At 41.5% G+C, this 25,327-nt stretch overlaps 1 protein-coding gene across 1 annotated transcript in view; it reads right to left on the minus strand.

Moving 5' to 3' along the window:
* LOC122548510 (potassium channel subfamily K member 5-like) overlaps positions 1–25,327 on the minus strand; it is a 33,713-nt gene that overhangs the window by 3,804 nt on the left and 4,582 nt on the right. Inside the window, exons 2-4 of the mRNA XM_043687251.2 lie at positions 3,572–3,683; positions 3,304–3,470; positions 2,172–2,340 (exon numbers count right to left, since the gene is read on the minus strand). Coding sequence (XP_043543186.1) covers positions 2,172–2,340; positions 3,304–3,470; positions 3,572–3,683 — 448 coding nt within the window. The remainder of the gene's footprint in view (positions 1–2,171; positions 2,341–3,303; positions 3,471–3,571; positions 3,684–25,327) is intronic.

Genomic DNA, 25,327 nt, shown 5'->3' on the forward strand with positions numbered 1-25,327 from the left:
ACTGAACCGAAACAAAATTAAATGTTGCAAATTAGACAACCAGTAGCTTATTTATGCAATTCTAGACGACGAAAATAGTTTATTTCATTTATTTATGAATAGTGTCAAATTATTTTGTCCTTCCATCTTTCAGGTATCCAAGTCTGAAGGATCACACACTTCTTGGTAAATAAAAGAGGTTGAACAGCTTTGAATAGTAGAGGACAAAGAGGCAGATAGGAACACCCTGGTAATTTCTCCCCCTGCCCCCCCTTCTCTGCAACAAGATATCTCAGAATCAGTAAACAGTGAAGGAGGGAATGAGGAAGCTGAGAGAGATTTTCAAAAAGTTACGCCACTATTTCACACAACTGAAGGTGTTTCAGGAAGACCACGGGCGTAGATTGTTTCACTAGGCTCCTAATTGGCCATGATAAGACAAAATGCAAGTTGAAACGAGATGAGTAGAGTGGATTTCCTCTCAGCAGCCACTCTGACATTTTCACTCAGTGACCCCACCTCAGTGCCGAGGTAGTCATTCAGGCAGGACTACTTAGTGCTCATCAATGGAAGACTGCATTGGGAGGGGAGGCATTACAGTGGGATACTCATTACGGCAACTGAAGTGGTTGATTCTTAAAAAGCCACACCTTTGGTATTGAGGACATCTTACCACCAAATTTGCCTGGGACCAAAAGCAGGGCCGGGGCCCACAGTCAGTGTCAGTTGAAACTGTGGACAGATTATTTGCCTCTTGTGTTGACCTTTCCCGTGCTTGTAGCCACCCCAGGTCTCCTATTGCCTATCATCTTCAAACCAGTGACAGAATAGAGCTTCCCATGCCCAACCAATCTTGTCAATGAGACAGGATGTTTAACATGCTTAATTTCAGGAATTGTGTTGAAGGACCTTCTTGCCCATCTTCCTTGCCTCTTTACTTTGGGACTCTTTCTGAGCATAGAGAAAATTCCCAGTTCTCCTCCCCTTCCCATTGTGTAGCTAATGAGGATAAGACCTGTTGAGACCACACTTGGAATACAGTGTCAGGTTCTGGTCGCCTTACTATTGGAAAGATACAGAGGCTTTGGAGAGGGTGCAAAGAAGGTTCACCAGGGTGCTGCCTGGACTGGAGGGCTTGCCTTCTGAAGAAAGGTTGAATAAGCTCGGACTTTTCTCTCTGGAGAGAAGGAGGAAGAGGGGAGACCTGATCAAGGTGTACAAGATAATGAGCGGAATAGATAGAGTCAATAGCCAGAGACTTTTCCCCAGGGCAGGATTGACTGGTACGAGGAGTCATAATTTGAAGATATTAGGAGGAAGGTATAAAGGAGATGCCAGAGGTAGGTTCTTTATGCAGAGAATTGTGCATGTATGGAATGCATTGCCAGCTGTGGTGGTGGAAGCAGAGTCCTTGGGGACACTTAAGTGACTGCTGGACATGCACATGGAGAGCAGTGAATTGAGGGGTGCGTAGGTTAAGTTACTATATTTTATATTAGGATTAAACATCAGCACAACATCTTGGGCAAAAGGGCCTGTTCTGTGCTGTATTTTTCTATGTTATATGTTCTAAATCCACATGCTAGGTTGTGTGGCAGTAAGGAGATGCATAGGTTGTACATCCAGCATACATCCCTTTCTTGAGGGATGTTGAGACAGGGTAGGGACAGAATACCAACTTCCCTTTTCCTTCAGTCCCAAAACAGGTCTATGTTCGGCTTGTGGCCAATTAAATAGATATTTTCAATAGCAGTTGTTCATTCCAATCAATCATTCTTCTCTATTTTAGCAAAAACAAAACGTAATTCGGAAGAGTCAAGTGTGGCAGGATGGGACTGCAGTGTAATGTTACTGCTGGTAGTGAATGGTTTATCCTTTATAGCTTTTTCTCATTTGCAGGATTCTTAGCTGGAATATCAATGTGTTTGCAGCAGGGAATCTTTGAAGTGATTTCCACTCTGGTGCTATGCTGTTGCTAAAGTTCACGGTTAACAATTGAACAGATTGATGCTTTAAGCATGTGTACCATAGGGGTTGTGGTGACAGAGGAGCTCCCTTGCAAAGTGCAACATAGAATAGACATCTCTGATCAAAATGTCTTTGTATTCAAATATCATCATCATTTCAAACATTCAAATTTACATGATGCAAAAGCAGACCTCATGCCCACCAATTCAGAACACCATTCTTACCTGCCACGAAATCTCCAAACCCAATGGTGGATATTGTGATGAAAGAGTAGTACAAGCCTTCAATGTATGACCAGCCTTCAGTCACCATAAAGACAAAGGGTGGCAATACTAGATGCACCAGGACACCCCATACAATGAAAATTGCTGTGCAGGTAATCTGGGCCTTCCGCTATTAGAGGAAAAGGATAAAACACAGCATTAGGGCAAAGACGGAGAGAGACAGATACCACAGATTACTCAAACAGCAGCAGCTGTTACCTTCAGAATTGCATCAACATGGCTACATTCCCAACAAACACATCTCTTCCTTCTAATTTCCAATTTCAACTAATAGGTTCATGCCAAAAAAAGCCAATATTATGTTATTAACTTAACACAAAATCCAAATAACTGGAAATATAGCAGCTCTACAGACACAGCATCTTAAAATTAAAACCTTATTTAACCTGTGCTTTGTTTAATCATTACTTAATCCTCATTTAAGGGCTGTTTAACCATGCTGAACACACAAGCCTTTTCAATGATGGCTCAGTTTACAGCACGTTTACCTCGAGTCGGGGGTTGTGGGCTCTTCTTCAGAAACATAAGGACAGCATGTAGTCAGTCTCAGGCATAGTTCCGAGGGGCACTACACTGGCTGTGCTGGATTTCTGATCTCATCAGAAAGCAAGGACTACCTGCAGTCTCAGGTGGAGATAAAAAGGAAGGTACCACCTGGAGAATGGCAGAAAAGCTTATTCTCGTATCCTGACCAACCTTATTCATCAACTAGCAATACTAGGATCTTGCTAGGTAGAACATTGGCAGTGGTGTTGTCCATATTAGAAAAGACCATACTCTGTAATTAATTCACTGGCTGCGAAGCAGTTAAGAAATCTTCCAGACCACAGAAGGCACTATGGCAATGCAAGGATTCCCTCCCAGTCACATTCAGTTCACACAAACAGACCACTGAAGATCAAAGGGTAATGATGAAGAGGGAGAAAACCTGGCAGTATTTGTGAAAATAGAAGGAGCTCAATACAGCATCTTGCAATAAAGCTCTCTTTATTTTCAGAGTACGCTTCAGGCATACACTGTACACACCAATTAAAAGTAAAACGCAGAGAGAGAGAGAGAGAAATATTCTTACTGGACTTATGCCTTTCTTGGTCAAGGCTTCACCCAGCTTTTTAGCTCGTCCTCCAAAAAACTTCCCCAATGCACTGATCCAGGAGAGGCAGAGTGGTGTGCCAAACAACCCGTAGAAGATGCAGAATAGGCGGCCCTGTGACGTCTTGGGTGCAATGTTTCCATAACCTGTCACCACATGAGAAGAAAGCAGAGGAGAGAAATTTTAAAACAAGACAAAGTGGGGTCACATCCAGATATTCAGATGAGTGGTCAGTGATGTGCCTTACCGATTGTGGTGATAACTGTTGCAGCAAAAATAACCGCATTAGACCAGTTCCAGTTGTTGAAGGTCCTGTTGCCAGTGATGGTGACACCTTGCCCTGCAGCCTCTTCTACAGTCTGTAAAACACAAAGAAGGGTGGGGGCACAATTTAATAAACTAGCTTAAGCTTAGAGCCCCTCATAGAAGCACTGCAAAACAATGGTTTTAAACCTCCTTTTCAGAAGAGGATACAGGCCCCACTACCCTTCCCCAGCCCTCCCCACTGTAACAATGCAAGGAATTATTTTCACATTTCAATACACACAAGGCACGCCCCTGTCCTGAAGTGTTTCATTAGATTTGCCACTGATTCTTATGTCATGGTGTCACCTTAAGTGCTCACATTAAAATACTCCGAGGATGATGAATAGACACAAACAATACAGAAGTAAGGGGGTGCAAAGGTTCGACCAATTGTGTAAGTGCTTTAATGGTGCAACAATTGGTCCCAATGAAAAGAGTGTGGGGGATGGAGGGGAGAACATTTACTACCAGTCTTGTTTTCAGTGTACACAGCAACACTGGTAAGAGAAATAGGCTGCATTCCCACAGGAACAGATTATTGGCAGTCAACTGAAAGGAATAGGAGTAACTCATGTGTGCAGATAGAGGACAGGGCCAAGATGGGACCCAAGGAGTTTCACACAGTTAACGATCTCTGCTCCATGACCATGTGCCAGAGCTTGCTTGGCAACTGGAGCACAGAAAAGGAGGGAGAGAGGGAGGGAAGGAAGGAAGGAAGGAAAGGAGGAAGGAAGGGAGGAAGGAAGGAAATGAGAGAAGAGGAGGGGAGGGATAAACAAAAATCAACAAGAGAGTTTGAAAAAGGAAAATTGTAGGAAATAGGAACAAGTTACATTAGTGTTGAGAACGTCATCCATTTGTCACATTGGTTAAAACTACGGCATATCATAAGCTGCTCTCATACACAATAAGTTAAGACTGTGCCTGATGGAAAGGCACTGAGGTGGAACAGGGCAGTAAATCAAAGCATAAGGTCAATAGCAGGAGAAGAAGCCAGGATTCAGACACCATATTTTTGCTTTGATTGTAATTATTAGGATGGGGGTGTAGGGAAAGACAAGAAAATTCAAAAATACAACACTTAACTACCACTCAGATTTTACTCAACCAAGTTCAGAAATGGCCACAGACCTGAACACATAATTCCAACAGAAATGAATGAAGCTCTTTAAAATGTTGAGAGTCGGCAGCGTTAAGTTTCAATTTTCACACAGTATAGGTAGACAAATGGATGTAATAATGCAGAGGAGAGAACTAGTGGACTAAAACATCCCAGAAATCGCCAAATCTCTCAGCACCATTTGCAACTCCTCAGATGCTGAAGCAGTCCATGTTCCAACGCAGCAAGATCTGGACAATATCCAGACTCGGTCTGGCAAGTGGCAAGTCACAAGTCACATTTGTGGCACACAAATGCCAGGCAATGACCATCTCCAATGTGTCCCTGAACCTGGGCCTCCTGGTCCAGGGTAAGTCCCACCTACGCTCCAGGTGTGTAATAACATCTTTGAACAGGTTGATTTAAAAAATAGTCTAAATAAAAATTCATGTAGTACCATTTCTGGGCCTCTTGTGGCACAGTGACAGTGTAATCCAGGAGGCCCAGGTTCAAGCCCTACCTGCTCTAGAGGTGGCGTATACTACATCTCTGCAACGGCTGACTAGAAAACATCTATGTTGTACCGTTCGTGTCCTCATCGTCTTAGATCAACAGAGACAGAGACAAGTGTACAAAGCACATAATAAGCAGAGGCACACCAACGCAGGCTCAACAGCACGCAAGACAAGTTTGTTTTTTTTGAACTCGAATGGTCACCAAGAGTTCATATTAGAAATCATTACCATCCGAACGAGGGGCAATGCCAATGGCACAGCAATTCCAAAGAGCAAGACAGATCCATAGCTCTGGTGAGTTGACAAAACTGAGATTTAACTGCATACATGAGCAAGCACAGCTCAGCAAACAGGAGGCTGTCTCATCTACCTGTGCAACTTTTAAACATTAATCTGGAATAGCAATTTGCTGCTAATTCAGCAGGTGATCATTACAAACTCAGCAAAACAACACTGAAACTTGGCTCTTGGAGTGAACGTTTAGCTGATGAACAGCCAGTTGGCCCTGCCCAAATTCCATCTGATCCCATCGGTCTCCAGAAACCACAAAACAACGTACGTTTTGAACACAGAAAAAGGACGACGACATATTCTCGAAAACTGTGGTTTTCTATTTGAAACACTGCCCAACCATTCCTTGGCACTCTACTCCCAATTCAACATCTCACCCCTGAATGCTAGGATTGTGAAAACTCACTCAACTCCTTGGCTTATTGCGATGAATTTTTTTAAAAAATTAAAATTTGGTCAGTGGAGACCATCACCACATGAAGCGCAGTCCACAAGGTGGCAGGGCGGACTGGCTTTACCACAGGGTCTGCCTGCTATCCTCCAAGCCATTGGTTTGTAAACATCATGAAGGGTTACTCCAGGTCTCAAGTTCAGAACATGACAATAGAGTACTCTATCCTCCTGGATCTCTCACTCTTGGGCAGTGGCTCCCAACCTTTTCAGTGTCGAGGCATACTGCAATGAGACAAACAGTTCCAACAGTACACCCAATTGTTTCATACTGCATGTGGAGTATCAAATGTCTACACAAGAGTGGCTCTTGGGGTTTGTGAAGTTGATAGGGGTGCCTGGTGTCAGCAGATGCTGCTGTCACTAATGGCCACTGAGGCTGTGGAGGAGATTGGAAACACAGACGTAGCCTCAACATTCAGCACTGCTTCCCAAAAGGTTCATGGCACACATTCCACCTGGTCGAGGCACACTGCAGTTGCAAACCGTTGCTCTCGGGAAGGGATCACTCAAGAGTATTACTCCCTTACTTTCACTTCCCCACACCAAAGTTGAACCAAAGATGGCAAAAGGGTTGGCACTGCTGCCTCACAGTGTCAGGGATCCAGGTTCAATTCCAGTCTTGGGTGACTGTCTCTGTGGACTTTTCATGTTCTCCTCATATCTACATGGGTTTCCATGAATTGGCCATGCTAAATTGCCCATTGTCCAGGGATATGTATAGACTAGGTGGATTAACCTGGGAAATGCAGGTTTATGGGGATACGGTAAAGGTAGAGGTGGGATGTTCTCTGGAGGGTTGGTGCAGAATTGATGGGCCAAATGGCCTGCTTCCACACTAGGGATTCTGTGACATAACTGAGGCAAGGCTCTGTTTTGCTACATTATTACTTGTTATTCTGATAAGCCAGATAGTGGACAAACATATAGCAACAAGGGCTCTAACCAGTTAACACTTCTCATACACTCACTCTAGTTATCTCTTTCTAAGGCGACCATACATGATGCTGTTATCTCAACTCTACTAAGTATTATGTACATTGGTCTGCAAATACCATATTTACACCCTGGTCTGACTGGCAGGAGTATTTGAAAGCTTGTATATCACTTTGAAAAGATGCTTATTTTGGGAGTGTAAAACAAAAGCTACTGATTGCTTAATTTTAGGGGAAGAATTTGAATGCAGTCAATGCTTAGTGCACACCTCAAGCATTCGAGAGATGTTAAGTATACTGCAACATGTTAGCCTAGGATAGTTTACAAAAACACAAGCTAATTAAAAGTAAATTTATTCAAATAAACTATTGTCTATAAAGCAGTAATAGACAGAGACAGAGAGAGGTAGTGAGGTCAGGAGTGGTGTTCCTGCCAAACTGAATGGATGTGTGATTTCTAAATGCAGTAAATTGTATCTAACGACCTAAAGAAAAAATCCACAGGCCTAATCTTAGTTAAAGACTGAGTAACTAAAATTTTAAAAGAAAAAGTTGGTCATGAGTTTCATTTAGTCCAATATTTGAAGACACACCTTGTCAAATTAGCTTTTGGAGCAGTTACACACAATCTGATCAATAGGAGAAATTAGTGGAAATAAAGTGTACAAGCTAATTCACTGAAAAAAGAAAGAAAACATTCTCTTCCAGGACTATCAAGATCTGGAGCTCAGCAAAGTAGTTGATGACAATATTTTTCCCCCCAATACAACTGAAAAGCAATGCACCCAGGATACTGACAGTTGCAATAGAAAGAAAGAATAGTTGCCATTCTCGGAGGGTCAATTCAAAAATAGGCCTGAAAGATCATTTTCACCAAACCAACTTTGTGACTTATAGTTACACTGCATTTTGCAACAATATAGTGTATGACTGGAGTTTAAAAAAAAAACAAAACAAGAATTTGTGACCGACAAATGCGACACACTTGTTGCTGTTAATTAACTCAGCTTATAAACATAAAAATATACAGAAGGCTCCTCCTTTCCTTTCCGTCTGTGGGTCTGCTTATCTACACGACAGCAGCTAGTGTACACCATTTTGACTAGGCAGAATTAGCATGAGAAAGGTTTACAGTTTGTGAGGAAATGAAGTGTCACGAGAGACAGCTCATTTTGAAATAAAAAATGTCGCAATTAAGAAAGGAAGCACATTGTGTCTGTTAATTAACGGACCATTGCTTTCAAACCTATTTGGAGCATTTAGAAATGCATCTATCTTAAAAGTATTAACCATATTGATACAAGCAACCATCCCTTTACAAAAAAGGAAAAATGGCCACTGGATTTGTTAATTAAGAACATTTGATGTGCTTTTTCTAATATTAATTCATGGGAGATCTGGGCATTATTAGCTCGGTCAGCATTTGTTGCCCATCCCTAATTACTCAGAGGTGGGGTTGCGGTGGGTCTGGAGTCACATGTAGGCCAGACCAGGTAAGGATGGCAGTTTCCTTCCCTAAAGGACATTAGTGAATCAGATGAGTTTTTCTCCTGACAATAAGCAACTGTTTGATGGTCATCATGAGACTGTTAATTCCAGATTTTTGTTGAATACAAATTCCACCACCTGCTGTGGCAGGATTCAAACCCGTTCTAGTGTCCCTAGAACTTTACCTGTGTCTCTGAATAACCTAGCAGTATTATCACTAGATCATTGCCTCTCATTATCAGTCAAAATGTAGGAAGCCAATCTTCTGTTGTTTGGAAGAACCTGCTCAGCATTGTGACAGTGACCAGTTGATTTGTTTGTGCACAGTTGATTGAGGGACAGATTTCGCCAGAAGAGTGCCTCTATCTACTCTTCCCTCTTGAATGGATAGACATGGCCTCAGTTTCTTAAATTATCTGGAAGAGCAGCACTTCTCCAGTGTCAATCTCAAAATCTGCTTTCAACTCAGAAGAATGAGTCGAGAGTGTAGTGCTGGAAAAGCACAGCAGCTCAGGCAGCACCCAAGGAGCAGGAGAGTAGACGTTTCGTGGATGAGCCCTTCATCAGGATTTCGCCCAAAACGTCAATTCTCCTGCTCCTCAGATGCTGCCTGACCTGCTGTGCTTTTCCAGCACCACACTCTCGACTCTGATCTCCAGCACCTCACTTTGTCCTCAGAGGAGTGAGTGCCAATAGCTCAGTAACAAGTGGCACTCAAAGCAGAGGTGCCAATGAATCAGCCTATTTCAGCAATGAAGCTTAGAGTGGTGGAAGAATGTCCTTGTGTCACTGGGCACCAGAGTTCTGCCCACTTTGTGCCAAGTAAGTTTGATAAATGAAGCCCCAATGGGATAAATATTCTGTACTAGTGATCTCGATGGCACTTAGCTGGTTAAACTCAAATTGTTCTCCCATACACACCTGCAGTTCTTGAACTTGGGCATTTGGTTAATGTTTAACCAAGGTCACAGGACTTGCACCACATTCCTGTGGAGGAAGAGACAGAGTGCAACAAGCATGCAAAAACAGAAACTCTTTAGATGAGACTGAAAACCAAGGCTCTATACCTCAGGCAGACATTGAAGATCCTGAGGCAATGTTGAAGAAGAACAGTAGAGTTCCCCTCAGTGTTCTGACCAACTCTTTAATCAACATTCTTACAGAAAGACCGTACTGTGATTTATCACTGTTATTTTGTGAGACTAGCTGAGTGCAGACTGGTTGCCAACTTGCCCTACACTGCAAAGGCACTTCAAAATATCCTCACATTTTGGAAAGGCACAACAGGGGAGTGGAGAATGAAAGGGGGTGATGCACTCAAAACATTTAACTCGTGTTTTTAATTCACAGACCAGAGTGCTACTGCTAAGTTTATTTGCTTTCATTGTCACAGATGGAAGAAAAATATAGCAGAAATGTGTCAACAAAGAGTCGTCGAGGTCCAATATTACTCATGTTCTTATTCTTGGGATGGGAGGGAAATATAAATAGTGGCATGTGCTATTTTTCATAATCCATATGAACAAGGAGATACTCTGGACTACAATTACAGATTCAAATTACAGGCTATGAAGGCACTATATGGATTTGCAGAGCTTTGTGGCCAGTGAATGCAGCATTTTATGCAACAACAAAAATAGGTCCATTTGCTTACAGACAAACTTATCTCGAGGCATACTAATACAAGATATACTAACAACGCTGTTTACCAAAAGGCTGCATTCCTTCAAGAAAATAGAGAAACACAGATCTGCTAAGTGTCATGGGCATAAGGTTACAGGGAGAGGAGGATGCAAGTTTCCTTTCTTAAAAAAAACATAGGTAAAGAGCAAGAGCAACAACATCTCAAATCTATTTCCATCCAAAGCAGCTTGTAAAAGGATGATAAAGCTTTCTGAAAAAGCATAGGCTCCCTCCCAATCTAGATCAACAGCCACAAGCGGGTTGTCTTGAAAGTAATTCCATTAAAATAATGGAGAATACAGAAGCTGTACAGTATTAAGAGAGTTGACTGCTGACTGTGATCAATGAGGACCATACAGCCTGTCTAAGGATACATATTGACTATTCCTTGAAAAACATGTATCATTAGAGAAAAGGATTAGACCCGCAAGTAAAATTGCATTCTACCCTATGAATCAGCATTATTATCACTTATCAGCATCTGCAAGCAGCTCAGTGCAGTACAACACTGCTGAGAAACAAATGTCCAAAATACTCAACAACTGGAAAACTTTTACTTAAAATAAAAAGCCACTTACATAATTATGCACATTCAAAATCATAGTGAATGCAAACATTTTTCTAATTACTGAATTTTTCAAATTGTTCATTTTCGCAAAAAAGAAGTGGTCCCACTCATTGGGAAACGAGACTCTCCTGGACAGGTACACTTTTGTGCAGAAATAAAACACATTCTCCTCCATCTCAGTCTCTCTCAAATGTAACCTCCAGGCACCCGATAACCCACAGAGTTACCTGTCCAAGGTCAGACTGCAAGATTGTCAACTGGTCAACTCCTCCCTTTGACCAGCAGAAAAATATTCCAGGAATTGTGTTTTGGAATGTTTTTTTAAAATTCCTAACTATGGAAGTTTTGTGATAAAAACTTGTGTTTACCATTCCAGACAAATTCATCTGCCTTGCTATCTGTGGGCAGTTATCACTTTGATAGTAAAAGCAAACATTCTGGTAGGGTTTACAACTAGAATCTTGTGTTCTTCACTTCAGAATAGCTAGAGTCTATCAACAGTCAGGTCTGGTACAGAGCAACATAACACCCCTTAACAAGGCTGTTTCTAAGCACTTGGGTGCTATGTTAGACAAAAGTGTGATCAAAGCAGCAGAATTCAAACTATTTTTTAAACCCTTCCAAATACAGCCTTCCCTTCCTTTCTACACTATCCCATTTCCCTTCCTCAAATCTCTAGCCATGCTTCCCAACTCAACATTAAAACAAGAACAACTCTGAAGGCAAGAAGCAGTAAAGAAACACAGTGCTGACAAAAGGTAGCTTTTAAACTAAGTTTACTCATTTTTAATTCAAGATTCAGGACGTTCCCTAGTGTTCTGGGGGATTGTATTTCATGACTCCATCACCTTCTATGAAAAATTACTAATCTGCGGCCTTGGTTATAATCTAACTTTAGATTAGTAAAAGTGAAAAATAGTTTCCATTTTTGTACCATTGAAAACAATTTAACTGTTTCTCTATCCCCTCTCTCCAACCCAGCATATCTTTGGCACTCTGACACAACAAATGTTGTGATCCATAGAATATATGTGTCATAGCTGAGGATATCCTAACATAGAAACGTAGAAGATGGGATCAGGTGGCCGCCATTCGGTCCTTCAAGCCCACTCCACCATTCATCATGATCATGGCTGATCATCCAACTCAACAGTCTAATCCCATTTTCTCCCCATAACCTTTGATCCCATTCGCCCCAAGTGCTATATCTAGCCACCTCTTGAATACATTCATTCAATGAAACACATTGTAGAGAATTCTGGGAAGGTCTTAATATGGTCTTTTTAAAATTAGGATCTTGCTAGATCATACATTCTCACCATTGCAATCTGCAATCATTTCTCACCATCACATACATGCTGTGTGTGTCACTCACTGAAGATAATATGATGGATGTTAAAAACTTAATAGTTTAAGATTGTGTCCATTTGTCCTACTCCTGCCATACTGTAATTTTATTGACACCTCTCAGACTGATCTACATATTCAATGGCTGATCTATATCACAGCTACATTTTCTCGCCTGGTCTCCATATCCCTTGATGCCCTTGCACAGCAAAAAAAAAACCCTGAATCTTGCAAACTGCAATTAACTCCCCAGAGTTCAGTTTTGTTTTTGTTGTTAGCGTACATACGGGGAGGAGTTTAGAGCAAGAGAACACTAGATTCTCACTACCCTTTCTAAAAATTGGTTTCCTGATTTCACTCACTTGGCTTTAGTTTTAAGACTAAGATTGTGTTTCTGTTGTTTTCAATTCCCTCCAGAGAAACACAGTCTGTTCATATCCACTCTAATAAACTCTTAAAATTATAAACCTTGCCTCAGACGTCCAGTTTTCAAAACTTACGAAAATACACGGCAATCTTTTGCAACGTTAAGCCCCACCCTCATTGACATCCATGGTGACGCCACCTGTCAAAACTGACAGGGCTAACTTTCCCTCAATTAAGATCTCAGTGCCAAGACTGAACCTTGTGGCTCTTATATTGTCTACTTTCAACACTTCAATGCCTCCAGCATTTCCGGTACCCAGAGTCGGAAACACTGAGTGAGGCGCAGTCTGAATCCAAATATCTCTGCAATAACAGTGAGAGAATAAAACATTTCAAAGCATTGAACACAAAGTCAGTTCAAAAGTCTAATTAAAGAGTAAGTGGATCTCCAGCCAACTTCCGGGAGTACACACCCAGTCTTTTCATTGCAATTAGTGGGACCTTTTTTTTGGATTTCCTCCTCCCTGCCAGTTTGCATCCCTCTACAAGATATTAACTCTATCGTATTGTTTCATCATGGTCCTGCAATTCATACCCAATCATCTGCTCTTCATTTTGAGCGCCCAGATTGGGTACAAAATCGTGGGTAGCAGTAGATGCATGAACAACCCTATACCTGAACTGTGTACATTCACAGAGAGTTTATAATATATGGAGAGAGGGCCATGTAGTTAAAAGCACTGCCTTTTCAATAAAACATTAAACCAAGGTCATATCTGTCCTTTCAGGTTCACATTAAAAAGTGCTACCTTAAAAATAAGGAACTGGGAATTTTGCTGCAAATATTGCAGTTATAAATGCAAAGATTTTTTAAACCCTTGCAAGGGAAGTGGATTGCCAAAAATAGAAAAGTTTTACACCAAATGCAACTTAAGGAAATATTAGATTAAGCAATCAAATATTTGGACAAAGACAAGGCTTCAAGAAGCATGTCATAAGAAAGAGATACATAGAGAGGCAGAGGGGGCTAGGGAAGAAATTCCAGTACTTCCAGGGACTAAGATGGAGAGAAATTAGTTCACTTAAAAAGGCTGCAAATCTTTAAGTTTTCAACCACAAACCCCACCCACATAATTAAGATATGCTCAGTAAAGTTGAGGACAAACTGAAGTTTACTAAGGTCCCAGTCAGGAGACTAGCTCATGAGTACATTAAAATAATTGAGTTTAGTCATAAAGAGAGACTGCAAAATTAGTCAGTATTTGCTAATGTAGTGACATTTCTGTTGGAAAGGTCCACATTTTTATTGCATTTTCCAACATGCCCTGGCTTGTATATTATTCGCTCCAGTTAATTTTAGCAAATACTTTCAACACCTTGCAGTGGGGTTTGGACTGGGAGTCCAATAGCAATATTACAGTTGACACGAGTCATCTATCCCAGCCCCCATGTCTCTACTCCTACCAAAAGATTTTTTTTAAATGATTAAACTTTCCAAGTAATACCAATTCCGAAGAAGATATTTTCTTCAGAACTCAACTGATCAAAATTTGATGTGTATTTTATTACAAAACACACAGTGAAAAAAAAGTGTTGCTGAATGTCGCCACTCTCCGGCACCATCTTAAAACACAGAAAAATAAACCAAAACTTAGAACATAGAGGCAGGACAATAACAAAGTGATCAAACTTTAAAGTCCTTCCACCAGAGGTCAACAAGATCACCTTCTTGAAGCTTAACTCGTGACTGACAAACTGGCCCGGGGGTTTCCAGAGGAGAAGACAGTCATTTTGCAAAAATTGGAAAGACCCACCAGTCCCCCACATTAATATGCAAACCATTTTTCAAGGAATTCATCACTGGTATAAACAGAATTCCATTTTGATGTATTATCAGATTTACTGAGCTTCATTTTAGATCCAAAATCATTAATAAATTTTCACAGCAAAATTACATTTCAGGCCCTATCACTTTTAAAAGTTGAATGGAAAGCTCTGGAATGTTTCCTCACTCGTCTACACCACCAGGACAGTAGTGGGCTGACTCAGCATCCCTAGCACAGTACTGTAGGTCAGAATCAGAATGCAAGTTCCATATCTCTCTGAACAGGATAGCTGTTTTTGATCCATTCCCCACTGGAGGAACCAGTAAAGCCCAGAGGAATTGAGCTAATTAAAATGAGTATATGGAATGAAAACTGCCTTTCATCCCACCTTTTAAGATAAACCATTTACCATAGATCCCATTATGGATACTACCCCAAAAATTGCTTGATCTGCTAAAATAGGGAATATTGCATGCGATTCTGGTCTCCTTCCTATCGGAAAGGGTTCAGCAAAGATTTACAAGGATGTTGCCAGGCTTGGAGGATTTGTGCTACAGAGAGAGATTGGTTAGGCTAGGGCTGTTTTCCCTGGAGCATCGGAGGCTGAGGGGTCACCTTTTTGAGGTTTATAAAATCACGAGGGGCATGGGTAGGGTATATAGGCAAAGTCTTTTCCCTGGGGTGGGGGGTGTCCAGAACTAGAGGGCAAGAATATAAAAGGGACCTAAGGGGCAACTTTTTCACGCAGAGGGTGGTGAGTGTATGGAATGAGCTGCCAGAGGAAGTGGTAGAGGCTAGTACAATTACAGCATTTAAAAGACATCTGGATGGATATATGAATAGGAAGGGTTTAGAGGGATATGGGCCATGTGCTGACAAATGGTTAGGTTAGGATATCTAACGGCATGGATGAGTTGAACCGAAGGGTCTGTTACCATGCTGTACATCTCTTAACCAGTGCACATGGTAAAATGACAATAAGCACCTCGGTTGTTAATGATCCACCTATAAGGAAACACCACATCAAACTAATTGAAAGATGCCTTGACGGTACTAGATCTGACAGTAATTTCAAAATACTTTGCCTCCAGGGTGTACTCCTCAGTAGGAGTCGTACTTTATTCCTAATGCCAGATTCATAGTAGTAACCTCTGACCCATCAGGAGCATTATCACAGAAGATCTGTTAGTAAGTAATTAACAAAAACAATGTGCCTGACAGGCTTTTTGGAGATTTAAGATAGTTGGAGATTATAAACAGAACATCATCAGGGAGCCAGAAGGTTGTGAGCTGAATTAAACAAGTGTTAATTTGAAAGCCTTCAAGATTATCGGCTCCTCAGAGATCCAGTTACATTTATTACATATCATGCAGTTCAACAACTGCAACTCAACTGGTTGAATCAGGAAAGATTGCATCAGCCTTTACAACAGGATAACTACAGAATATTGTAAAATGTGTAAAATGTGACTACTTCAAGTAAAACCAAACCAGTGAATTCTTCCTGTCATCATCTTTGATCTTCTGATCCAAGCGCAGAAGATTTACCTCACATAGAACTGAAAGAGGCTAAGCTTCATTGTCTCAATTTAGTCATTTGCTTGAAATTCACCCTTTCCTTCCACTTCTCAACCTTCATGGTCTCATGCAAGTTGTATATTCAACTTGAGCCAAACCTGACCTCATGATTGTCCGAGTAATTTTACTGAATTTCTCAACGTACAATGAAAGTTAGGAAATGGCTCTGTGTGCCCGCATCTCTCTCTCTCTCCCTGGAAAGGAGGGAAAATGAACAGATCAGCATGACCAACAAAACAGAACTATCAGAAGATTGTATAGAAAATGTGCTAATAATAAAAAGAGAACTAAAGACTGTTACATTACTATAACAAGCAGCACTGTTTAGGCTGTTCAATTCTATTGAAGTGTAAATTTAAGAAATCATTGCTCAGTGAGGCACTTTTCTGGGATTTTTCATGTAACATTTCTGTTTATTTAAATGTTAAGTCTCCATGGCACAAGTAAAACAAAACACTGAAGAGGATTCCAAGGTATTAATAACCCCTTCAGATATCATGTCCACAGCAAAAGCAAACAAATCCCTGCGCGAATTTTGATACGAAGACTCTCCATTAGTAACTTGAGGTAATGTCTGAAAATATATTCAAACACAACATTGGAAAGTGGATAAGTGAGACTTACAATTTCTCATGTTTCTGAAATCTTGCAAGTCAAAAGTTGAAACATTCGTATAACAAATGGACAACGGTAACCTGCAATTACCTCACTGCTGAACATGTTTATCATTGACTTGCGACTCAATGTGCAAGTCGATGCCGTGGTGTCCATGTTGGCTCTTTGCTGGAGCCATCTGAACCTTCTCATGGCCAGCACCAACACCACTGCTCAACCCCAGCACTCCCATACTCCAGATCACATCATCCTCGGCTAAATTTGTGCAGGAGCATTTCCCTCCCAAAACAAAATCTCAGTCTCCACCTCAACCACTCCCTGCAATAAAGCATTCTTTATCACAATAATTATTTAAAAGGCATTAAATTGCAGCTTTTCTACTTGATAAACCTGGACTGCTTTGTATCAGTGCGGTGGGGAATAATCTTTACAACATTACATTGGCCGATAAAAAGTCTGATAATGGCAATTCAGAGTTGCACAAATCATTGCAAAATAATTAATTAATAATTTTATTACTGAGTTTGCAATTCTCAAGATCAGATGGGACAGGTTTATGTCTACCAACATTGCAAAGACTAAAAATTAATATTGTTTCTAATATTCAATTTCTGATTGAACTGCACCAGAAGTCTCTGTATCTACCTCCCACCCTGAACAGGCGTAATGCCTTGGGACATTTCGCTAATGCTGAAAAATATCAATATATCAATGCAATTTACTGTTGGTAGTGCTACTTCCCCCCCCCCCCAGTTATGACAGGACCACACTGCAAATTCTACCCCATAGTCTTCTTTTACAGTGCACTTATGTTGGTATTTTGTTTAAATGTTATTCCTCTGATTATTTCCACAAATGTGAAACAATAGGAACCTGATATATTTAATATTATCCACATGCAGAGGCTTTTATACTGTAATATGAAAACAGCATGCCATATCAGAGTCAGAAAACAGAAAATAAAATGTGGTGGCTGCATATAATTGATTCAAGGAAGTCAGTGATTTGTGTGTATCCAGCAGGTTTTCACTACAAGCTGAACTGCATCTTCATTTTCTTCCCACAAGACCTCCATTATAGCTCATCTTTCTCTGGCAGCTCCTCACGGCTGGCTGTTAATTTCCACAAATGTACTTGAAGTGGAAGTAGACTCCATGCAGTGATAAGAGCAAATGTGTTTTGCTGCTTTTCACTGGTCTTGGGCTGAGTCACATTCATTTTTCACGAGAAGCCAAGAGAGAGGAGAACATTAACCCAAGATATTTAAGTCAGTATTTGGCTCCTAATTCCAGATCAGTGGCAAAGACCAAGACGATACATTTGCCTGCATTCAGCCAAATCTTTAACTGTGTTAACATTATTTTCTCAGAGAGAGATTAAGCATACGTCATGAAAAATCACTGGCGTAAAAACACTTCTTCATTTACTGTCAGCCTGGAATTTTATAATGAGGGAGTTCAGGTTTCTGCCAGATTCCAGACAGAATGAGGAAAACTGAACTATGGAGTTGGAAAGTGAAAGTCTTTTCACTGGGCTGAATAACCTCTGAACTCGAGCACAATATTTCAAGACTGAATCAGATTCCTTTCAGGAAGGGGCTGAGCACATAGCAGCACAGCTTATTCCTTACATATCCTCATAAAAATCACATGCACTGGATAAAGCTTGAACTGTGAGGAATGTTTGGATCACAGTTTGCCAAATGTTGCAATACAATGCCTGAAACAGCCCAAGCATGATCGGACATGCAAGAATCAGACTGAGTCAATTCAGACCTTAGCTCCTTCCAACAACTCTCTCAGTAACTTTAAGAATGAAAGGAGGGTTTTTGTTTTTAAAAAAAAAGAAAAAGCATAAAAGTTCTTGGGAACAAAGAGTCATCTTCCACATTGTGGTAGATCGCCTCAAGCAGTGCAATACTTCCGGAGAAGGAAGGGTTGTTTCCAGACAGAAGAGAATGGAAAATTCCAGAGTATCCAGATTCTGAGTGCTGGCATCCCACGGTGGAGAAGGTCAGAAAGCTTCTTGACTGATAAGGCCAAGAACTAATCAGCGATACCCACTGACCTTGCTGAAGGACCACAGAAAAGCAACATTTGCGATAAGTGACTAAAATATCTTTTTGTTTTAAAACAGTAATGAGGCAAAAGGACATATTGGCTTGGAATAGATCATTCAGAGAACCACAAGAAAACTGTATAAGTAATAATATTGTATAAGTAATAATATTTTCACATCTTTTAAATACACAGGTTTCAAAGATTGAAGAGACCTGAGTGGAATATCCTCATGTGGAAGGCAAGGATGACACAGGTGAGGGAGGGGCTGATTTAGTGGTGCAGGAGATGAAAGGCTCCGAACATTAGCAGACTCTAAGAAGTTTTCCTTGGAGGCAAAGTGAAAGGTTGCCAGGCAAATGTTCTTGGGAAAATTTCTAGAGGGTAGGGTCTTGGTCCTGAATTCTTGGCCTGCAAAAAGTGCAGAGAAGGGAATTATTTTCTCCTTGTTATTGATCAGAGGCCAAGCGGGGGAAGAGTTTGGGGTGCGTCAAAGTACTCCACTCCTAATTTTTCTCTTCAGTGTATATATTCCCATCAACAATACTCAAAAGACATTGGTGTGTTTTACAATGCACACTTTGTAGCAGCCAGAACATACTTGGATCAGTCTTTTTATGCCAAATATGCAAAGAGAATAATTCCCAAGGCTAAGTCCCAAACTTTGTGGATAATTGTTTCTTGGTCCTTAATGCTGCAGGTGCTAAGCAACATACCAACTAGCCTTTCCTAAGTAGTATGCTAATTTTGGCCTGTTAAGTCAAGTCAAGCTGTCACTCACCCAATGGTATTCCAGTACAATTTCTCCCGAGACCTCCTGAGCTCCCAGGGTCAAAATCAAGAGGCAGTGGCCTCCAATGCATCCTGTTTTGCCACTTAAGAGTCAGAGTCATACTCACATAGCACGGTCCAACTCGTCCATGCCGACCAGATATCCTCTGCCCTCAGATAAAGACCTTGGCTGTTCACCCTATCCATGCCCCTCATGATTTTACTAACCTCTATAAGGTTAGCCCCTCAGCTATACTCAAAGTACTGACCAATGAAGGCAAGTACGTCAAAATCCTTCTTCACTACCCTGTCTACCAGCGACTCCACTTTCAAAGAACAATACACCTGCATCCCTGTGTTTCTTTCAGCAACACTCCCCAGGGCTGTGCCATTAAATATGTAGGTCTTCCCTGATTTGCCTTACCAATATGCAGCACCTCACATTTATCTAAATTAAACTCCATCTGCCCCTCCTTAGCCCATTGACCTGCCTGTTCAAGGTCCAGTTCTACTCAGAGATAACGTTCTTGTCTACTACACCATCAATTTTAATATCATTTGCAAACTTATGAACCATACCTCCTATATTCACAACCAAATCGTTTATGTGAATGATAAAAAGCAATGGAACCAGCAGCAATCTTTGCAGAATACTGCTGATCAGAGGCCTTCGGTTGAAAAACAATCCTCCACCACCACCCTGTCTCCTACCTTCAAGGAAATTTTGTATTCAATTGTCCAGCTCTCCCAGATTCAACATGATCAAACCCTGCTATCCACCCAACTTGCAGAACCTTGTTGAATGCCTTGCTGAAGTCCATGTAGACAATGTCTACAGCTCTGCCTTCAAAGGTTTTAAAGGGCTACATCAAGCAGAACATGTTGTTTTGTAGCCCAGTGATCAGAATAGTCAGGAAGTGAGAAAGGAGAGAAGAGGTGAAACGTGGCCTGTTAGGGGTAACTAGTAGTTTATCCACGAAACCATGGGAATTCCTTCTTCTCCTGGATCTGCATCAACATGAAAATACTTTGTCCACTGTACCATGGCCAAGATGCTTCTTCTGAGAGCTAATGGCTAGGCCACTGTAGAGCTGGACAAAAACTACGAGAGCACGTTGATAGACGCTTTGCCCATTTTACCACTAATCTCACAGAAGAGTCTTCAAATAGACACATGACCTGGTTTGCATGATTAAGTTGGGCCACTTAGGAGCAAGGACAAAAATGGCAGAACCCATGAATCAATCCATGAATCTTAGTATACTGTTGGATCCCATTTAATGTTGGAAAAAAAAGAATAATGCTTACCACCAAGATGTTCTTAAAATGTCTAAAAAATTTTAATTTTTGTTCTCTGCCATCTATAATGATGACCGCAAACGCCTTTAATGGCCTAAAGCTGCTCTAAGATCACCACATCTTCAAAAGGAAACCTCCTTATTGTGGCCACAATTGCCACCACTTTGGAGATAGCCCATGGATAGCCAATGCTGAGACCATCACTACCTTTCCTTACTGCACTGCAGATGTCCAGTATGTCCTTCATTATGAATCCAGCATTATAGAAACATCCAAAGTTGAATCTGCTTTGGCACTGATCAGGGGGTAAGTCAGAGGGACATTCTGGAAAGTTTGGAACAATTTATCATGTAAAGTACAACAATTCAATCAAGTAACAATGTGGAGTTCTACACATTATGATGTGCACTTTCAATGCCACCAAGGTTAATTGCTCTGGACATACATAAATGGAGGTTCCATTTGGAGGACAACAGATGTGGCTTTTTTGTCAGTTATTTGCAAATACTAGTTTCTGCCATCAGTAAAGGCCAGGTTTCAACAAAACAACAGCAGGTTAGACTTGGCCTGATGGGACACTGTAACAAAATCAAATAAACATTCAATAGAACAGCAAAATCAAAATGTTATCGGGGTGATATGCACCACAGGTTCCACTCCACTTCCCCCACACCCCACCAACCAGTGTCCACCCAGTCTTCAAAGGCAACTGCTCACTTCCTATGTTTTTCTTTTAGAAGTAGAATATTAGATACAGGTGAAGTTTGTATGGGTGCTGTCTCAAATACAACAAATGATTTTTTACACAACTTCCACATACACACAGAGCCAATGAGGGCCTTGATGCCATTGAATCAAATTACTCAATGGAAAAAGAAACATCGATCAAGAAATGGCAATTCAGGCCATGAGGGCTATTCGTGTTTCACCATCTCTGCCTTTGGACCAATGAATATTTGCAAATGTCCTCTTCTGTGGCCACCTCTTATGATACATTTCAAGCCTAGCTTTTCACCAACTAAATCCGGGGGAAAATCTGTCACTTGCCCGATAGTACTCCAGTACAATTTCTCCCGAATCCTTCTCAGCTCCCAACAGCCACCAGGGTCAAAAGCGAGAGACATCAGCGCTCGTTGCAGTTGCCTCCGGTGCACCCTGTTACGCCACTTAACGTACAAAAGAGAAAAGAATAAAGTTAGGGATTAAGAACAGTGGCCAGTTGCCCCTGGGTCTGGGTGCAACTGGTTTTATAGGCTACGTCAAGCAGAAAATGTTCTTTTGTAGCCCACTGGTCAGAATAGTCAGGTTAAGAGAGAAAGGTGCAGGCAAAAGCCTTGCCTTGCAAAGCCCTTCCTAAGAATTTGCTTTTTCTTAAAGGTAGGGGATGCCAGTTTCTGGGATAACCAGCAATGTTTCATTTAGGCTGAAATTCAACTTCAGCCTGATAAATAACCCTGCCCAACTTTCTTTCCATTGATTAGAATGTGAAGATTGGTTGGGTGGATTGTATAATGGGATGACAATTCACTACCTCCCAAACTGCACTTTGCCTAAAGCTGAATGTCAAGTCACTTGATACATCTCTAAGATCAGCAGGTTCTCCCAAATTACTCTCAACTTAGTGGGCAGTATCTTCATATCATCTTCATTCCCCTCTGTCCCACCTTTCACATAAATACTCAGCCAATCCTGAGGCTTTGCCAAGCAAGATGACAACTTTATGTCAATTAACATGTAATATGCTGTGAATTGATGTCCATTTGCAATGGACTCGAGATGCCTCAACTTAATTTCTCATTATAGAGAACAGTCAAAGGATAACACTCCCATTAATGTGATGGAATCCAAATTCTAGACCCAGAGGTAAAACATCAAGCTGGAATAAATAGGGGATATTCATACAGTGTTTAGCTGCAGAATGAGCAGAAGGTAAGGTTGGTGTCTGGGTTGGTTTTGAGTGAAGCAAAGACCACAAATCTAAAATCAATTCTTGTCCAGTAGAGTCAAAATCTTGGAACTCAGTTCCTAACATCATTGTGCATCTCCCTTCTCCCCACCCCCTCTCTCCAGGACTTCAAAGGTTCATCAAGGCAGCTTAGCACCACCTTTGGCAGGGGCAGTTAGGGATTGGCAGTGAATACTGGCTAATGAACAAAATTTTTTAAAAGCCATTGCACAGCAATAATGCACTGCAATACCCAATTCTACGTCATCAACAAATCCCACCATGTACCAGTGGAGGACAGGACCAGGTTTCACTGAGACAGTCCAAAATGGTAATGTTCTTTGTCAAAATGTGCACAATCACAATGGCAAATCAGCTATTTTATAAAAAAGGCTACCTGTACCCTTGAAACTCTACCCCAACGAGTCAACACCCACTGGTAGGTGGCAGGAGAGAGAGTACCTTGGCATTTATTTTTTGAAATTCTGGAAGAGTGCGACAAGCGTTTTGAGTAGTTCCAAGGAGACCTTGAGAAGTTCCAAGCTAGCCTTGCAGTTTATAATCAGTTGACTGGAGCTATAAAATTAATCAGATAGCACGTTGTTTCCACGTGAAATTCAAAGGGCAACCTATGAAATACATGTTGGAATGTAATAATCAGGGGTCTATTAAACAATTTTATTACCACTGGCATTAACACGTGGGCAAAGAGTCATCACCACAGACACAACTGAACCAAAATCAGTTCAGTACCGGATCAAAAGGGTTTTCTTTCCTCTGTGTGGAATGCGTGCTTGCTGACAAGTGTGTTAATGTCCTACCAAAGCAGTGTTATCCCTTTCATCATTCGGTTTATGCAGAGGGAATTAAGTCCCCCCCCAACAGTCAAGTCAATAGAGAGAAAAATAGAGTTCAGTCATTTCAGCTTACTGAAGGGGGAGGGGGTCATCACATGCGCGAACTGCTTGGCGGACTTTTCCACTGCACTCGTCTACACAGGGTGACGTTAGCCAGTTCAGCCGTGATGCAAATTATGTCGCCGACAATAGCTGCACGAGAAAATAATTTTTAGTGCACTCTAAAATGCATGTTAAAAATGAACGACAAGATCTCACAACAAAACAGACCATGCAGCAGACAGGTACCTTCACACCCATGCACAAGACATCTCGCATCAGCCAAGGTGGCCAAGCACAAAATGGTTTCCCACCCTCTACCCAACTCCCACCCCCACCCACATCAAATTGTTGTCAAGACCTCTACGTTTGGTAAGCAAAGAGCTGATTTTCAAAGCAGTTTTATCAGCAGAGGGAGGGAAAGAGGTTTGGAAGAGAGCGCGCGAGAGCACAAGTGAGAAAGGAAACCAATTTGGCTAACACCAGTAAGAGTGACCGACGCTCTCCCACTCCTCCCTCTGAGCGAGGGCAGGGGATTCAGCGTCACTCACCTATATACAAAGATTACCCGGCAGCTTGGGAAAGCTTGGCGAGCTATAAGAGAAAAGACACGCAGTTTAAATGTTTCCAAAATAACCGCACAATTACCTTTATGGAACATCTCTCATCCCACCACCCAAACCACTCCTCCCACAACATCTCTCCCTCCCTACATTCCTCCCCAACCCAGTTTCTCCCCAAACCACCTTCCCTCTCACCCAGGGAGTGTGGTCTCATACTGCAAAATAGTTCTACAGGCAAACATTTGAGTTCTCAGACAGGCAGTCATACTTTGGTGTCTGAGCAACAGAGCGCTATTTGATGATGGATGCCTCACAGCTAAGCCTGAAAAAACATCCTGATGTCCTCACAGGCATTTTCTAGCAGAAACAAGAATCCAGACATAATTGAACCTTGATTCAGTGGGACTGAAGCACTGAGGATAAACAGTATATTGAAGATGATCAGCTAACTCAACAGAGACCAACAAATAAATCTTAGAATTTCAGTTTTACAATTAATTTACTTTGACAACTTCTACAGTATTTGCATTGATATCGCACTTTGTACTGTCTCAAGATATTGCATCACACCCAAAAAAAATGCTTTTGAAAGAGTGCAGTTGGAGCTCGAAACGCAGAAAGCCAGCAGCTAACTTACATGCAGTGAGCCCCCACAAACAACAAAATATAAATTAACAATGCCTGGTTTGGGATAAATATTTGCCAGAACAGTACTCTCCTTCCCAACAGCACCAGGAGAAAGTGAGGACTGCAGATGCTGGAGATCAGAGCTGAAAATGTGTTGCTGGAAAAGCACAGCAGGTCAGGCAGCATCCAAGGAACAGGAGAATTGACGTTTCAGGCATGAGCCCTTCTTCAGGAATGAGGAAGGGCTGAAGAAGGGCTCATGCCCGAAACGTCGATTCTCCTGTTCCTTGGATGCTGCCTGACCTGCTGTGCTTTTCCAGCAACACATTTTCAGTTCCCAACAGTACCAGGTGATCTTATACTTCCACCTGCACAGGATAAGCCTTCAGTTAATGTCTCACCCAAACAATGGCAGCACAGCATTCACCCAGTAACGTACTAAAGTATCAGAAACAGGTACAGAAATTGCTGGAAAGGCTCAGGAGGTCTGGTAGCATCTGTGGAGAGAAATCGGAGTTAACGTTTCGGGTCTAGTGACCCATCCTCAGAATGGAGTGTCAGCCTTGATTATGTGATCAAGTCTCTAGAGAGGGACCAGAGTACTATGCAATTGGGCCCTGGCTGACAAACAGCTCTTCAAGCTTGACAAGGGAATATTTCACTGTCAGGTGAATAGCACCAATGTTTTGTTATCCACACACAGAGGATCAAGAAGGCCTATTCAAAAGTCAGCAGGAGCTAACTGCTTTTGATACTTTGCTAATGGTAGCCTCTCTAC

This window comes from Chiloscyllium plagiosum, unplaced genomic scaffold, assembly GCF_037043375.1.
Source record: "Chiloscyllium plagiosum isolate Xiang-an unplaced genomic scaffold, Cpla_swu_hap1 HiC_scaffold_3, whole genome shotgun sequence".
Lineage (NCBI taxonomy): Eukaryota > Metazoa > Chordata > Chondrichthyes > Orectolobiformes > Hemiscylliidae > Chiloscyllium > Chiloscyllium plagiosum.